At 36.4% G+C, this 16,076-nt stretch overlaps 1 protein-coding gene across 1 annotated transcript in view; it reads right to left on the bottom strand.

The window, feature by feature from the left end:
• Positions 1–16,076, bottom strand: part of MLLT10 (MLLT10 histone lysine methyltransferase DOT1L cofactor) — a 243,767-nt gene that overhangs the window by 12,338 nt on the left and 215,353 nt on the right. Inside the window, exons 15-17 of the mRNA XM_065871216.1 lie at positions 15,361–15,539; positions 2,840–2,957; positions 1,419–1,491 (exon numbers count right to left, since the gene is read on the bottom strand). Coding sequence (XP_065727288.1) covers positions 1,419–1,491; positions 2,840–2,957; positions 15,361–15,539 — 370 coding nt within the window. The remainder of the gene's footprint in view (positions 1–1,418; positions 1,492–2,839; positions 2,958–15,360; positions 15,540–16,076) is intronic.

Below are 16,076 nucleotides of genomic sequence, written 5' to 3'. Positions count from 1 at the left end.
ATTGGTCAGATGATGTTATAATTGTACTTCAGACTCCTAGTTTCAAAAGAAGACTATTTAATTTTCTGCAGAGTTCAATTAGGAAAACAATACTACCAAAAAAAAAAAAAAAAAAAAAAAACAATACTACCTTTAGTTCACTCAGGGATTAGAAAAAAGGCACTACTTGATGCAGCACTAGAAAATAGCAAAATTAGAGGTTATTGGACTAATCTCTCTAACGTTAAAGATGTTCCTTAACAGACATTCCCATATATATCAGCAACACAACAACAGTGATATTTACGGTAGCCATGGCAGAAAAATTTTTATTTTTAATAGAATTTTTAAATTTCCACAGTTGAAAAAGATTCTTGAATGGGCTTCTTCCTCCTTCTGCTCCATTCTCACCCAATCTAATACTATGCTTGAGGCAGTTTACAAAATTAGAGAACAGAGAGAAAACAAACTAGAAAAAGGTATAGGAGTTGAGAGTGGAATAAAGTTAATAAAACGATAGCCTAATGTGCTATTCACAGGAATAACCTTATATATTATATATTAATAAATGGTACCTGAACTCTTTCATATAACATCTAAGATAATTTCACAGAACAATGTAACATATTTGCTATACTTTGCTTCAGACAATTTTAAGAACTAGAGGGATTTCAGAGATGAGCCACAAGAACTTCATTTACTGAATTAGGAACTAGAGACTAAAGGGTTAAGTGCATTGCCCACAACAGAGCTAAAACTGGAACCCAAAGTTGAAAGCCTGGAGTCTGCAGCTTTAAGAGACTTTTTTTGTGTGTTTTTGTTTGTTTGTTTTGTTTTTATTTTTGGCTGTGTCGGGTCTTTGTTGCTGCATGGGGGCTTTCTCTAGTTGCGGCGAGCGAGGGCTACTCTTCTTTGCCCTGCACGGGCTGCTCATTGCAGTGGCTTCTCTTGTTGCAGAGCATGGGCTGTAGGCGCAGGGGTTTCAGTAGTTGTGGCACACGGACTCAGTTGCTCCGCAGCATGTGGGATCTGCCCGGGCCAAGGATCAAACCCATGTCCGCCCTGCATTGGCAGGCAGATTCTTAACCACTGTGCCACCAGGGAAGCCCTAAGAGACTTTTAAGACTATTTTCTAACCAAAAAGAATTACCCAAATTAATACATTAATAGTACCAGGAGCTGAATATACAAGAGAGCTGAAATTCATTAGAAATCCAAGAAAAGGTATATCTTTTACAAAGCTTACAAATCTAACCATGTGTTTAAATTAATATTCAAGTCAATTTAGAATCATTTTTCTTGACTGTCCAGACATGCTTCTTATCTATAGAATGCTTTTATAGCCTCACAAATGTATGCTCTGCTGATATGAGTTAAAGAAGTTTCCAAATCGCGAAATGTTTCCTTTGCCAATACTTTGCAGTGCAAATAACGCTTACCTTGGTGAGAGACTCCCTCTGGGTGAGCTTCCTCTGCCACCAAGGCTGCGGCTATTGTCTCCGAGTTCTTGATCTGCAGTGTAAATATTTCACAGCTGATAAAGTGACTCTCACTAGATAACAGGTTTTAAGCTCTGGCCCTGATTTTTTCTAAAACATACATAAAACCTTTACCACTATCTTTGCAGTTACTATGAAAGTAGAAGATCTAGTATGTTGCTAGTTTAGAATTGCTGAACTGTGGCATGTAAGGCGTTGTCCCTACACGTTTTTTGTGGGTGGAGAAGGCCATGGATTATGTTCATTCTTTCATTCCTTTCAATTTTACAGCACAGAAGCATGGTTTCCATTTGCAGTACCCTCCCCTCAGCCACTTTTAATTTCTACGGTTAAAGTAATGAATCACAGCTGTGGACAGCTAATCTGTATGCTTATCACAGCAAATCCTTATGCTTTGTATATTTTAACACTTTGCATTCCAAGACAAGTCATAAAATACATATGTATTACATAGAGCTACACACTAAAAGTGTATCTATTATATGGATCATTTCACATAACACTAAATATCCAAATGGACAATAACAAGTAGGAATACAGAATTCTGTATTTAAAAGGAAAAAGAAATTAATTTCTTCAAAATATCCCTTAGGTAACACCGAGTATCTCTGCTTGAAAAATAACTTGTATTTCCCCTACAGTTAGTTCCTTATAAAATCATCCTATCTGGCCTCTTTAAGGTTGTCCTCCCCGTATTCTGAGTCAGGTAACCTCTGACCCTTAAAGTGTAAAGACATGACTGATCCATTCTTGGTGAACTGCTAAACCCATTCCCTTCCCCCAAACAGGCATGACTACTTGGACATGTCAACAAATCCTTAAGGATGGAATGAGACAAAGCAAATCCAGTGGCTCATTAAAACAGTACAAGAGGCAAACGCTACAAAATGTCAACTGGTAAAAATTCACAGGATTACTAAACACTGTAGAAATTCTCTAACAGGATTTTTTTACCAAGTTTGTGTAATGCAATTTCATGAATTATGCAAATAAAGATTGAGGCTATTCAGAGAAAAGCCCAGTGTTATGTTACTTTCATTGCACAGAACTGAGCACTGAACACATCAATCACAAAAGTCACAGGAGACACTAGCATTCCTGCCTGCTGATGGCTCTGCTTAAACATTTACATTTCAGACAGTAAAAAAGCACATCACTATTTTGCAGCACAGCATACTATTTACTTCCAACTGTGATTCTTTTGATTTAAAAAGGGAGGGGCACAACCCCCCCCCCACCCTTTAGATTTTACTTATTAACCACACCTTTAGATCTTTCAAATCAAATGACCTGAAGGGGGTAAAAATTACACTGGGGGAAGGGAACAGAATTTTAGAGTTTAAAAATTCTTGAAATCTTACCTGTTTGATTATTTTCAGACTGAGCTATAAGAGCTGCCATCGATGAATTTGGATTTAATCTATTGCCATACATATGAGATGATGCCTGACTAAGAGAAGATCCAGCTAGAGTATTTGCCTAAATGAAAAGAATTACAAAGACAAATGAATCATACTTAAAAATATCTTAATACTTTTCCTCCCAATAGAACTAGTAACAACTATTTTCTCCAACCTAAGAATATAAGCAAAAATTTCTGACTTTCTGAAGAGCAAATTTCATTCTTGTTTCACCATTCCAATATTCCAGTTTCTGGAAAGTTACATAACTCTAAATTTAAAAAAATAAAAAAGTGAGAGAGAGAAAGAAAAAGGATTGGCACGAAGTTAACTATTCATGCTTTAATTTCAAAGTACCTATTCGATACCAAAACCAGTGGCATGGTAACCATGTGAACATATGACTAGTTATTTAATCTTATTAAACCATTTACAAAATAAGGGCAGGGAGACAACAGATGTCTAACAAACGTTTCAATCTCTTACCTCACAGGCTGGCTGAGGAGGTCAAAAGGTCCAACTTCTACCTTTAGTATTTTAACTATGCAGAGCCATATTTCTATTGCTTAACTCTGTCATTAGTAAAACCTGCACACTATTTTGTTATTTCCTATTCTGATAGACTTGGAAGCCTGCCGCTTTTTCTGTTTTGTTTTGTTTTATTTTAAAAGAAAGCAAACAGGCATCACAAGTATGTTTTCTATACAATGCAGGGCTCAACGAATCACAGCTTTGCCCTGACCCCATATAAGGCACTGTCTTTTTGGCAGTAAGCCAGCTCTACGAACTGAAGAGCTAGTCCACAGTTTGTGATTCATTCATGTTGCTAACCACAATTCTGAAGGCCTCCACTGGGACTTGTGCCAAACAAGCGAAAATGAACCCTTAAACAGATGAAGCTAAGGAGGCTGGCCAAAGTCTTGCGTAATCCAAAGTAATAAAAATGCCTTCTTTGATGTGAATACTTTCTCCCACTTTCCAAGAATATTATAACCTTAAAAATGTGGCATTTTAGAAGCAAATCTCTTGTACACAAAACACTGTTAACTCACAGAAGGCTATTACTAGCCTGAAATACTCTTCAGACTTAACAGAACCACGAATTTCAAAGTAGATTTCTTTTTCTTTTTCATGAATGAAATCAAACTTAACCTTTCATAAAAACAAAATCATTGTGTAGTTATTGCAAAACAAAATTCTGGAAAACAATTTAAAAGAACTGAGACATTTTTAATATAAAGCAGCTGAATAACAGCAGAACAAAAGATGTGGGACATTTTGACATGTTTAACTGCACAAAAGAGAACAAGACGACATAATAGTGACAACAAGCAAAATATAAACAAGAGAATAAACTGTGTTTCTGGAAAGACTCAGACCCTGACAATATTTGGCCTCTAGCCAACTTACTAAGCATAAAAGTTGGCCTTTACAATTCATAGTAATAGTCCCCGTGATGTAGAATCCTGTCCTTGCTTTCCATTGTTTCAAAGGGTATAGTTCATACTGTAATGTCTAAGTTCAACTGGTCAATTTCTGGGCTTTATTTTTCCTCTTATTAAAGATACGTATATGAAGTCAGTAGTTTGGATTATATAGTACTGTTTAACAATCAATTAGCCCTCGGCAAAAGCTAAGTCAGCACTTTAACCTAAAGATCACACTAGACACTTACCATGTATAGAATATATTAAATGAGTCAAAAATGGAAACATAGGAAGACTTTTTTTTTTTAACCTCTCCAGAAGTTAACTACTTGGGAATCTTGGATACTTATAAAATAACTTAGAACAAGAAAAATCCAAAGAGACACACAAAATGATCAGATGTTACCAGTAACCCAGTTTAAAATCTTGGGCACCTCACACTTAAAAATGTTCTTTGCAGAGCGCACTTACTTACTCTAGACACAATTCTAAAAAGATCAACTAAGCATATAACAGATTAGAAGTGGAAAATTAATTAGAAAGACGAAGAAAAAGTAATATCTTGAGACATTTTGTTGGCAGCAAGAAGTAACAGCTGACAGCAAGAGAGGAGAGAGAAAAATACCAGCAAGAATGAGTGCATTCCCGACTGCTGGTGGGGCTGTGCTCTGAGTACATGGACAGGAGGGGCCTCTGCACCCGCACCCTATCCTTTGACTCTCGTGTTTGTGCACTCATCCACTGGCTGAATCAAAACTATTATCATACCAGTTGAACTGCTTTTCTAGTTCCAATTATCAGTTTTATGAGCTGCCTTAGTCTCTTGACAAGAATCAAAGATCCTATTCTCTTTCAGGAAGGGTTCCTTCTGTCAAGAGCTTTATATTTATCCTTGTTAGCTTCAAATTTCTTGATGTAGTCTCCAAATCATCTTACTTTCCGAATCACACACTACGCCCACTACACTAACGGATCAAAACGCAAAGCAGCACACCATAACTGATTTCCATAATGACTATCAACAGGAAAGAATCAATCATTGTTAGCATGATTCCAAAGCAGGAAACATGTATTTTATAAACATGGCAGGAAAAGGAAAAATTAATAATAAAATAATAAAATAAATTAGAAATACATTCTTCATTATCCTGAATGATAAATTTCCCAAATTTTCTGAATGTTTAAAAATTATCTGGTAGTTTCGTCTTTTAAAAATTATTCTATTTATCTAAACAAGAAATTTCCAAGAGAGACTGAAAATAAATGACTAATTTTACCATGTAGGATTCTGTGGTATATGAAAACATCTAAAGCACTCCACATTAAAATTCAAGTCATTACCATCATTTTAAGCAGGGAACATGAAGCTACCAAAGATTCCACAAATGCCTGACACTGCTTGGCCAACACTTCTCAAATGGTATTTACAATGGTTACTGCTGGAAACTCTTGATAACTCTGTAGGCACCTTAGGACCAAGGAACTCCCAACATTTCAGTAAAAACGTTCTTCAACTTAGTGGCAATAGAGAAGGATAAGTGAGAGAGCAGGGAAGAGACACACAACTTATGAGGACAGTACACATATAATGACTGGCATTTTGTAGACTCAAAAACCTTCGTTATTAATAAGTGAAAGCACTAAGATTCATGGAAGTCCATGAGAACCTAAAGAAGCTAGTTATGAAGCATAAAGGGCACTGAAAGCTTTTATATAAAAGGAATCTGGAACAAGGAATAAGGGAAACAATATATACACAGTTCTCCAAAGCACACTTTGAACATGGATTTTTAAAGTGCACGGAAAGCAAATTAGTAATGTACCACAGGTCTGCTTCAGAAGACCTGGTATAAAAACTCGCAGTTGTTATTGCTGGAGACGGTGTGGAGATAAAGGAGCCCTCCTACACTGCTGGTGGGAATGTAAATTGGTGCAGCCACTATGGAGAACAGTATGGAGGATCGTTAAAAAACTAAAAACAGAGCTACCACATGATCCAGCAATCCCACTCCTGGGCATATATCCAGAGAAAACCATAATTCAAAAAGATACATGTACCGCAATGTTCATAGCAGCACTATTTACAATAGCCAAGACATGGAAGCAACCTAAACATCCACTGACAGATGAATGGATAACGGAGATATGGTACATATATACAATGGACTACTACTCAGCCATGAAAAGAGTGAAATAATGCCATTTGCAGCAACATGGATGCACCTAGAGATTATCATACTAAGTGAAGTAAACCAGACAAAGACAAATATCGTATCATAGAGCTCACATACGGAATTTAAAAAAAAAAAAAAAAAAGGGAGAGAGATACAGATGAACTTATATACAAAACAGAAATATATCCACAGACATGGAAAACAAGCTTATGGTTACCAAAGAGGAAAGGGGAAGGGGCAGAGGGATAACTTAGGAGTTTGGGATTAACATATACACACAACTATATATAAAATAGATAACCAACAAGGACATACTGTATGGCACAGGGAACTATACTCAGTATTTTGTAATAACCTATTAGGGAAAAGAATCTGAAAAAAAAAAAAAAGAAATATATGTATGTATAACTGAATCACTTTGCTGTACACCTGAAATTAACACAACATTGTAAATCAACTAGACTTCAATGAAAAAAAACCCAAAAAACTGGCAATTGTGTCTGGAAGGAAGTACATACCTTATTTCAATTCTATCTTGCCCTGGGAAAGAGAATGTTTACTGTGGGCAAATATGTTCTCAGGCCTATTGGCACTATAGAGAGTATGAGTTGTTAAACACTGGGGAGGCTGAGTGAAGGTATCCACAAGACACATAAACTCTGTACTGGTTTTGCAACTTTTCTATACACCCAAAAATTATTTCAAAATAAGAAGCTAAAACAAAAAAGAATATGTAAGTGTCCATCAACAGATGAATGGATAAAGAAGATGTGGCACATATATGTAGTGGAATATTACTCAGCCATAAAAAGAAATGAAATTATTTGTAGTGAGGTGGATGGACCTAGAGTCTGTCATACAGAGTGAAGTGGATCAGAAGGAGAAAAACAAATACCATATGCTCACACACATATATGGAATCTAAAAAAAAAATGGTTCTGATGAACCTAGGGGCAGGACAGGTGTAAAGACACAGACGTAGAGAATGGACTTGAGGACACGGGGAGGGGGAAGGGTAAGATGGGATGATGTAAGAGTAGCACTGACATATATACACTACCAAATGTAAAAATAGACAGCTAGTGGGAAGCAGCCGCATAGCACAGGGAGATCAGCTCGGTGCTTTGTGACCACCTAGAGGGGTGGGATAGGGAGGGTGGGAGGGAGACACAAGAGGGAGGGGATATAGGGGTATATGTATGCATATAGCTGACTCACTTTGTTATACAGCAGAAACTAACACACCACTGTAAAGCAATTATACTCCAATAAAGATGTTTAAAAAAAGAATATGACCGCCAAAAAACTGGTCACTTGGCTTTATAGTGTCCTGATGAAATGAAGTCATCTACTCAAAATGTAAAAACAGGTTTTAGATCAAGATAAAAATATTTTATGAAATTATAAGTTCATATTGCCTTAATAAACTTCTGCTTTCACTTCCAAATATATGATACCTTAGACAGGTTCTTTTTTCCCTCCCCAAGACTAATAACTGAAGGAACCACTTCCACGCAAGATGTTATATCTATTCTAATACCTTAGTAAAAGTCTCACTAAGTGTAACAATTATTTTACAAGATGGACCCAGAGCCAAGTAAAGTACAAATAAACTGAATAATTATTGAGGTAAATCTAAGTCACGGTGAAGCAAAATATTCTTAGTACCTGAGTCAAAGAATACCCTTAGCAAATTTAGAATAACTTACTACGTTAAGCATCTAGAAAGATATGCAAGTCCCTAGACCAAGGCAGTAGTGAAACTCGAAATAAATCATAGAAATTTAGTGTTTCCTAAGTAGACTGACATACCCTATTAAGATATTAACAAGATTAAAATTATATTTCAGCTTGAAGTTCACCTCTTACATTTCAAATGTCTCCTTATGACCACAGAGAAGTTTTGAAAGAGTTCTAGTTGTAGAGTGAAGTAAGTCTACCAAATTCCTAGGCACTTGGCTCATTCTAAAGAAGTTAGTAGTAGAGAGGGGAAAAATCAGGCTAAATCTGCTCAATTATCTGAGTATCAGACTTAAAAGTGGGTATTGTTTTGGCAGATTTTTTTTTCCTCCCTAATGTTGGTAAAGGCAGAAAAATAAAGTATAAAGAAGAAAAATTAGGTTTGAAAGAACAGTACCTATCAAAATTTCACCTTTGGAAAGTATCATAGCAATGCATCATCTAGAGGTGAGTATGAAACTTCATGCTTCAATCATATAGGAAGAGGTCATAGCAAGCATTTTTTAAATGCACAATTAACCTGTCAATAAACATTAAAGTCAAATGATTCAAACAAGCTCTAAAACACAGCAGCTTCTTCTTCAAACTTTCCAACACTGACACATGATTTAAAAATGCGTTCTTCTGAAACACTGTCAGCTCACTAAACAGTATTATTTTTAAAAATTCCTACTTCATCCATACTCTTACAAGAAAAAACTCTTTGTTATCACTATATCGGCCATAAGACAAACTATCTCACCTTGGGTGAGGCACTAAAGCTCTCTGTCCTCAATTTCCATCTGTAAAAATGGAGATAGAAATAGTACCTTCATCATAAGAATACTGTGAGACTTGAGTTACTGCACGTAAGGGCTGAGAAGAATGCGTGGCAGATGGCAAGCACTCAAACTTTACCTTGTTATTTAAAACTTCTTTTCATAAACTATTATGGTTTCCATCTTTTCCATTAACTTCATTAGAGAACATAATTTGCCCATTATATTCTGATATTAACATGGCTATATTTCAGAGTAAAACATTTCCCTAAGAAAAATTAGATAGTACTGTCTCATTATGCAATGATATCTTAATCTATATATTCTATAATAACATAGCAATACAGCAAATATAATGTAAGGATTCAAATATTTTAATGATAATTTATACACAGTTTGTTTGACTAGAAGAGTTTCCAGGAAAAACTGGAGAACAGTAGAAAGTTTCATATATTCTCCAACTCAATCCTAACTTTGTACTCTAAAATGTATCCTGATAACAGACCCATTTCTGTGTCAGCTACCACCATCGGGCTTTAATACTCAGCATGTGATGAGAGAAGAAACCATGTGTGAACAACTTTCAGGTCCCATGAGTAGGCTGACTGTTAAAGCTGTCAGGTTCAATTGCATCATTCCACTTTATTCAATGCCCCAAACTGCTCTCTAATTGTTAGGAGCTTAACGTATTCAAAACCATTGTTTAGGCTAATGCTGAAATGCCCCACAATTGAGTTTATAAAGTAGTGGGAGGGATTAAATTGTAGTTAAACCATCAATGAACACTGATGATTGAGCAACAGGACTGTGCAGAATAACCACCAATTCTAAGCAGGTTTCTTAATTGGCCAATATCTAATCAATATATCACCTACCTTTTGGGGTGGAAATTAAGTCCCTAGGACTAAAGAGGCTATTGAAATAATTTAAGAATGAAAAGACCTTAGTCAACAGCTGTATGTGAAATGACTAAATGGGTGTAATAACCATTAATTCCAAAGTACTTCATGGTCTGCAAAGTACTTATTCTCGCTTGAACTTCAGAATATACCTGTACTGCAGGTAGAACAGGTATTTAAAGTATTCCATTTCACATATGAAAAAAAAAATCAACATCCACAAATGTAAAAGACCTACCCACAGACACACTAGTGAGCAGCAACGCTCCAGGAATCTAGGATTTCGGACCCCAGTTTCTGCTATTTTGCATTGTGCCACACAGACAGACACAGTAAAATTCCTAAGAATGTTTTTTCAAAGAGATACCCCTTAACACAGAGGCTCATAATCTATGTCACTTAACCTCTTCATCATCCAAAAGTAAGTAGCATTAGAAAGCACTTATAAAAACTTATTCTGCTCAGAATGTGGACTTCCTTAAAATTACAAGTCATTATGTATTTAAAACAGGGACTTCCCTAGTGATGCAGAGGTTAAGAATCTGTCTGCCAATGCAGAGGACACAGGTTCAAGCCCTGGTCCGGGAAGATCTCACATGCTGCAGAGCAACTAAGCCCATGTGCCACAACTACTGAGCCTGCGCTCTAGAGCCCGCAAGGCACAACTACTGAGCCCGCGTACCACAACTATTGAAGCCCACGTGCCTAGAGCCCATGCTCCACAACAAGAGAAGCCACCGCAATGAGAAGCCCACGCACCGCAACGAAGAGTAGCCCCCGCTCGCCGCAACTAGAGAAAGCCTGTGTGCAGCAAGACCCAATGCAACCCCCAAAATAAATAAATTAATTAATTAATTAAAAAGCAGGATACAACAATAAAGTAAAATAAAATAAAATAGATGAAACTTTCGCTCTGACCAATCAAGTCAGAGCTCCTCCAAAGATAGATGAATCAGCCTGGGAAACTGAACCATTTTCCCAAACAGAATTAAAGTGCCCTATCAGCCATCATCTGAAAGGAAATCAGGATTATATCTAAGACAGCTCCCCAACACACACACCAAAGTTAAGATACCTGAAGTAAAAGTCTCACAGAAATCTGCAAAACATTAGTCACTAAATTATACCTTTAAAATACTTAAATTTATCTGCATTTACTAAATATCACATAAATAAACCTTAGAAGTTCCTTCAATTAAATTACTTTTAAACCTGTATCATTTTTATAATAGTAACACAGAGTAAACAAGGAACCATGATCATCTACATGAAGACTGTATCCAAAAGCAAAACTCAGAATGCAAGACATATTAGAGTACAATTATTTTCATTACATTCTGTCTTAAACTCTATTAAAGCAATCATCCTTCAAACAAAAGCACCAGAATTCTTCCAAAGACAAAACAGAATGAATGCAGAACTAAGAAACAGTGGAATTTGAAAGGCAAAATGAAAAATTAATGGCACACCTATAGAAACTAATTTATACCTCTACCCATGATACGAGAGCAGAGCACCCATCATTAAAACATCACAAGGACAGCAGTTCTATCTTCCAATAATGTTAAGGAACTATCATTGTAACTATACTGCTGATATCTGTGAAGGAATAATTACCCTAAAAACAAGTTTATCAAATAAAACAAAAGGATTTGACATCAAACAATATAAAACTAGGTTATCAAACATTTTTAAAGGTTTTTTTCAAATTAGGGCTGCTAAGCATCAAACTTTGTCTCCCCACATTTTTACAAGTGTCTCCTTTTTGCCCCATTAAAGGCACAAATCTAGTTTCAGTTTTAATTTCTATTAGCTCTTCCTGATCTTACTTCCCTGACCACTTGCCTGGGAACAATCCTTAAGACAGCAAATAAACCAAAGAAGAGGCCTGTCTATCTTACTTAAAACCAAGGCCAGAAAGATCAAGAATGACCTACGGATTTTTATCCTGCTGGCACCAAGCCCATCACTAAAAATTACTGCTTTCATTAAGGTTTTGGGAGGGAAAGGAGGAAAGTCAAAACGTCGTTCAAATTTAACACTTCTATTCTCTGATTTATATTTTTTAAAACATTTGCTTGCTGGTGTGATGGTTTTCTCAATAATTGTAACAAGGCTTCTATAATTATATTTTAAACATTGACAGTTTTAATTTACACACTTATAGCACTACTCTCTTCATTTTTAAATCAACTACCTATAAAGAAACTCTAAATAAAAGGCTAAGGTGTGATTATCTAAACACAGTGAATTGCATGATCTGAAAACATACAAGGCCTATACAAAAGTTAAACAGAAATAAACTTCTGTCAATTTGGAAAGAAGATTAAATTACCAAGTGCATCACAATTTTAGGAGTTCTATCTAAACATTCGATTTATTCTAAATATTTCTGTATCCTTTCCTTTGCACATTGCCTAGAAAATTCACACTTTGCACATTCAACACCGATACAATTGTCTAAGGCAGCTAAACTGAAGTAGTTCTGCACTCAGTTCAACTCAGAGGTCAACCTGCCTCAGTTGCCTGGAGACTGATGGTTGCTACAGCAGCACCAGATAAGCCAGGCTAAATAAGCTCTGGCTTCAAGGCTGAAAGTGTTTACTGCTGGACAGAAACACAGATGCAGCTGTCTCGGCATGCAGCATGTGAGTCTCACTGGATGATCATATTTATAAGAGACCCACCTTACTGAAACAGGGAAGAGGATAAACAGTGAAGATTTTAATTGGACTGAATCCTGGATTACTTGAAACTATGATTTCTTTGTTCTTCAGCTGAGTCATATGTTAAGTGGAATTTTCCCTCTAGCTATAAATTTCTCTTCACTACCACTTCCCCCACCCACCTCCCTAAAGCCAACCCCCAAAACCACAAACATAATGAATGGGAAGAAATGAGATTTTTGCTTAATTCAGCCTGGAATTAACCAGAGGTAATTAAAACAGACTTTTAGAAAGAAAGGAAAGGAAAATACACATTGAAAATGTTCATGTGAGACTCTTTCCAAGGATATAAAGCTATCAACAGCGTATGGTTACACTTAATTAAAAGAGATAAAACTATTAATAAGAGCCATTTTCTCATTTATCCTTTCACCCTCTCTAACCCCAAACCCCTATCATTATGCCTATAGCTCACCTAGACTAGTGAAATGAGCTAGAGAAAAACTCTCCTAAACTAGTCAAACTTCCCTTCTTCAGGTTGAGAAGTTCACCAAATTGTTAACTTTCATTTTCAAAGACAATACCACTAATCATGCCATTGTTTTTCTGTGCTGAACTGTTGTTTATTCTAATTCTTGATCTAATTATAATGGTGATCGTTTGCACTGCACCACTACATACTTTAAAAATAACTTAATGCTGTGCTCTGATGTACAACTTACAGAAAATGCTGGAAAAGTGTACATATATTCTAAGGTCCGTACAATAGAAATTATGAACACATACATAAAGCAGAAGTTTACAGCAACTTACAAACAAATAACTACTTAACTAGTTGTTTATAACTAGACATTTGTCTTTGTCATAATTTTCTTAAAACTCTGAGACTATTAGAGGCATTGGGTAAAATGAAAATAATACAATTATGAAGAATTACAAATAAAGAAAAAATATATATACTTTAGGAATTTTAAATTATTACCTTTGAGGAAACACGGGGGTTGGGGATGGGGAGTGAGTGTGTGTGCTTGTGTGTGCGTGCGTGTGCGCACGTGTGTGTGTGTGTGTGTGTGTGCACGCAGGTGCACAGCTGTGCCCATTTACTATCCTATTTATATAATTATGATTTCTCTGGTTTGACTCTGGCTCTTAGAGCATTCCTGTAGACTAGGTCACCCATCAAGTTCCAGATCTAAAATGAAGGAAAAGGATAAATAAATGCAAAACCACCAACACAGTCACCATTATTTATAATATTATAAATATCCCTTCTTATAGGGTGTTCAAGTAAGAACACACTATAAGTACTTAAAAGAATCATTCACTCTTAACCCTATATTCTCCTTCACTGGTTTTTAAAAATTTACACCACAGATATTCATATATTATTTCTGCGATTTTAAAATTATGAAAGGAATTTTTAAAACCACAGAAGTCCAAAAGTGGTTCATACTTTGTTTGGTCCTCCTTTTAAAAAAGGGAATAAAAGCTCCCCCCAAATTACTATTTTACATCATTAGGACAAAATCAGGAACTCAGAAATTGAAAAGAATCAGTTGGTGCCAACATATTCTTTTGTGCTCTCCCATGAATATCATGTAAAAATGTGTATTATTTCCACTCGTGTCAATACAGATTGAGGTATTTTATAAATTCCTATAGGAAGCCCTATTTCATTTATCTCCCCTATAATCTTACTTTCATTTGCAAATGAAGAAACTGACAAAGGATTAATCTCCAAAATATACAAGCAGCTCATGCAGCTCAATATCAACAAAACAAACTACCCAATCCAAAAATGGGCAGAAGACCTAAACAGACATTTCCCCAAAGAAGACACAGATTGCCAGCAAACACATGAAAAGATGCTCAACATCACTAATCATCAGAGAAATGCAAATCAAAACTACAATGAGGTGTCACCTCACACCGGTCAGAATGACCATCATTAAAAAAAATCTACAAACAATAAATGCCGGAGAGGGTATGGAGAAAAGGGAACCCTCTTGCACTGTTGGTGGGAATGTAAATTGATACAGCCACTATGGAGAACAGTATAGAGGTTCCTTAAAAAACTAAAAATAGAACTACCATACGACCCAGCAATCCCACTACTGGGCATATACCCTGAGAAAACCATAATTCAAAAAGAGTCATGTACCACAATGTTCATCGCAGCTCTATTTACAATAGCCAGGACATGGAAGCTACCTAAGTGTCCATTGACAGATGATTGGATAAAGAAGATGTGGCACATATATACAATGGAATATTACTCAGCCATAAAAAGAAACGAAACTGAGTTATTTGTAGTGAGGTGGATGGACCTAGAGTCTGTCATACAGAGTGAAGTAAGTCAGAAAGAGAAAAACAAATACCGTATGCTAACACATATATGGAATCTAAAAAAAAAAAAAATGGTTCTGAAGAACCTAGGGGCAGGACGAATAAAGACGCAGATGTAGAGAATGGACTTCAGGACACGGGGAGGGGGAAGGGTAAGCTGGGACAAAGTGAGAGTGGCATGGACATACATACGCTACAAAATGTAAATAGATAGCTAGTGGGAAGCAGCCACATAGCACAGGGAGATCAGCTCCGTGCTCTGTGACCACCTAGAGGGGTGGGATAGGGAGGGTGGGAGGGAGACACAAGAGGGAGGAGATGTGGGGATACATGAATATGTATAGCTGATTCACTTTGTTATACAGCAGAAACTAACACACCACTGTAAAGCAATTATACTCCAATAAAGATGTTTAGAAAAAAAAAAGACAAATGGATGTACATGTTACTTTGCAACACTGTAATAATTTACCTGAGTTGTAGCAACAGCAGAGGGTGCAGACGACCCAGCAGACGGGGAGAGCGCTCCCACTTGCTGTAAATGCCCAGAAGGTTGCTGAGGTAAATGAGAACTGGAGACAGGAGTACTGGATCCTGAGCCAGATGCTACATTTGGAAATGATACTGCTACATCACTGCTGCTATAAATACCTACAAGAAAAAAATCTTATTTAAATATTTTATAATTTAGCAGTCAAATTGGTCACAGACACCAACATTAATCGATAAGTTAGAATACCCACATTTCCTCCTGATCCCTCCCACAATGATAAATTTTATTGATGTAAAAAAAAAAAAAAAAACACGGTCCGGGAAGATCCCACATGCCGCGGAGCGGCTGGGCCCGTGAGCCATGGCAGCTGAGCCTGCCTGCACGTCCCGAGCCTGTGCTCTGCAACGGGAGACACTACAACAGTGAGAGGCCCGCGTACCGCAAAACAAAAAACGAAAAACAAAAAAAACCCAGTAACTAAATGTATAAATACTGACTTTTCATAAAGTACTTGTCTTAAAGAAACTAAGACTTTTTTTATACGTCAAAGATGATTTGTTAAGAGACAGAGATCACATCAGGAAGTGCTTTGTAAAAATAATAATAAGGGTTTTAGGAATTCCTAAGAGCAGTGACATGTTTCTAAAATAGGAGAATGAAGAAATTAGAGTTGTATAAAAATCACTTGGTAAGCC

The sequence above is a fragment of the Phocoena phocoena genome, chromosome 2 (assembly GCF_963924675.1).
Source record: "Phocoena phocoena chromosome 2, mPhoPho1.1, whole genome shotgun sequence".
In the NCBI taxonomy this organism is placed as follows: domain Eukaryota; kingdom Metazoa; phylum Chordata; class Mammalia; order Artiodactyla; family Phocoenidae; genus Phocoena; species Phocoena phocoena.
This window is presented reverse-complemented; position numbering and strand designations above follow the sequence as displayed.